The sequence below is a fragment of the Eimeria acervulina genome, genomic scaffold, assembly GCF_000499425.1.
Source record: "Eimeria acervulina Houghton genomic scaffold, Eah_scaff2406, whole genome shotgun sequence".
NCBI classification, from domain to species: Eukaryota; Apicomplexa; class Conoidasida; order Eucoccidiorida; family Eimeriidae; genus Eimeria; species Eimeria acervulina.
In genome coordinates this window covers 1-2,335 of record NW_013548374.1, presented here as the reverse complement: position 1 = coordinate 2,335, position 2,335 = coordinate 1, and the positions used below count along the sequence as shown (strand labels likewise).

General features: G+C 45.7%; 1 protein-coding gene across 1 annotated transcript; it reads right to left on the bottom strand.

Annotated features, from left to right (window-relative positions):
* Window positions 1–212: 212 nt before the first annotated feature.
* EAH_00066400 (hypothetical protein, conserved) lies at window positions 213–1,847 on the bottom strand (the record flags this gene model as incomplete). The annotated part of the gene is made up of 3 exons (XM_013392714.1): window positions 213–250; window positions 720–1,221; window positions 1,778–1,847. Coding segments are annotated over 3 exons (610 nt in total), but the record flags the coding sequence as incomplete, so codon positions are not given.
* Window positions 1,848–2,335: the final 488 nt, after the last annotated feature.

Below are 2,335 nucleotides of genomic sequence, written 5' to 3'. Positions count from 1 at the left end.
GAGAGAGAGAGAGAGAGAGAGAGAGAGAGACAGCGAGAGACAGAGAGACAGAGAGACAGAGAGAGAGAGACAGAGAGAGAGAAACAGAGACAGAGACAGAAACAGAGACAGAGACAGAGACAGAGACAGATGGGAGGAGACAGACAGAGAGAGAGAGACAAAGTCAGATACAGAGAAAGACAAATAAAACAGAGACAGAGCAAAAGATAGAATTAAAGAGACAGACAAACAAACAGAAATGAGTGGATAGCTGCATATAAACAAACAAAAGAAGTAAATATACAAACAGATATAATAAACAAATAAACAGCCTGCAACAATAACAGAGAAAGCAATAAAGAGACAAACAGAGACAGAGAGAAGCAAAGAGAGACAAACACAGACAAACAGAGACAAACAGAGACAGAGAGAGACAGAGAGAGACTAACGGAGACAAACAGAGACAAAGAGAGACACAAAGACAGCGAGAGAGACACGAAGCCACAGACAGCGAGAGGAATGTATACATATATATATATATATATATGCGTATATATACATGTATATATATATATATATAAACATCTATACATATATAAACATATATATATATGTATATGTATAAAAGCATATAAATATATATATATATATACATATTAATATACATATATATAAACATATATATATATATACTTATATATATACAAATATATATATATATATATTGTTAATGAGCGTACTCTTGGCTGAAGAGACATCTCTGTTGCGGTCTATGAGGAAGTAGACGATGCCTTTGCAGTCTAAGAAGTTTTGCACGCGTTTGCTGCTGAAGAACTGTCTCTTAATTGAATGAAGACTCGTAGCTACGACAACAACTTCTGCTGCTTCAGCCAGCTCAGGGCCGTCCCCTAGAGATACACCCAAAGCAGAAGGGACAGGAGGAGCTCCTAACGCTTCTTCTACTGCTGCTGCTTCGTTCTCCTCATCTTCTGCTTCTTCTTCTGCTTCTGCTGCTGCTTCTGCTGCTTCTTCTTCTGCTGCTGCTTCTTCTGCTGCTGCTTCCTCCGGAGACTCCCCGCCGTCCTCAGCACCAGATCCTGCACCCTCAACTCCCTCCCCAGACACCCCAGTCTCCTCCTCAAAAGGAACCTCCGCATCCGCCATCTTGCTGCTGCTGCTGCTGCTGCTGCTGCTGCTGCTGCTGCTGCTGCTGCTGGTGCTGCTGCTGGTGGTCCACTGCTCCTGCTCAAGATGAGAGGGATGTGTGAAATCCTATGGAGAATCTGCCACAGTTGGGGTGTCTAGGCAGCTCAAATCGCTCCGGAGAAGCAAGGGGGGCTGCAGCAGGAACAGCAGCAGCAGCAACACACACGCCAGCTGCAGCAGCAGCAGCAGCAGCAGCAGAAACCGCTGCAGCAGCAAGGATCAAGCGTGCAGCAGCAAATAACCAGCTGCGCTGCTGCAGCAAGGAGAGAAAGCCGAAGAGCTCGCAGCAGTCTGCCACTACAGAGAGCTGCTGCTTCAACAACTCCCTTGCTGCTGTTGCTGCTGCTGCTGCTGCTGCACGGCCTGGAGCAGCAAACTGCTCTATAAAACCTTCTTGAAAAGAAGAGAAGAATAAAGAAGAGAAGGAGAATTAGTAGTTTAGCTAATAAGGGATTAGAATGCTGCTGCTGCTGCTGCTAGCAGCTACCTACGGAGGAGGAGCAGCAAGAGGGTCTGCTGCTGCTTCTGCAGCCTTCTGTGAAAATGTTTCTTCAATATTAATTTTTAACTTGCATTTGAGCTGTACGTACACCTCAAATAAGCAACAACGCAGAAGATGAGATGCGCTGCTGCTGCTACTGCTGCTGCCTCTCAGCGGCAGACTGCATGCGCCGCATCACAAACCCTAAACCCTAAACCCTAAACCCTAAGGTGTGTGTGGAGTAGTAAGAACACTTAAAATAAGGGGTTTTTGAGGTTAAGACTCTTTCTGTACTACTGTTTCTTTTCGGGTGTATAGGCAGCTACTTCGCTCTCCAGCTGTACATGCAGCAGAGGTCTTCTCTTCTAAGCGCGAATATCGTGCAGCAGAATTGGCTGCTGCTGCAGGTGCAACAGCACCTGCTGCTGCACCTGCTGCTGCATTTGCTGCATCTGCTGCAGCAGGTGTTACTGCCTATGCTGCAGCAAGCAGCTAGTTGCTGCTGCTGCTCTAGAAAACTACAACAGCAGCTATGCACGCCTGCCTGTACAGCAAGAAGAGATATCTGCAGCAGTAGCAGCCTTTAGATCGGTGTGTATAGGGAGGTGCTGAGATGTACATACACCTCAACGCTACCCTACACACCATATATATATATATATATATATA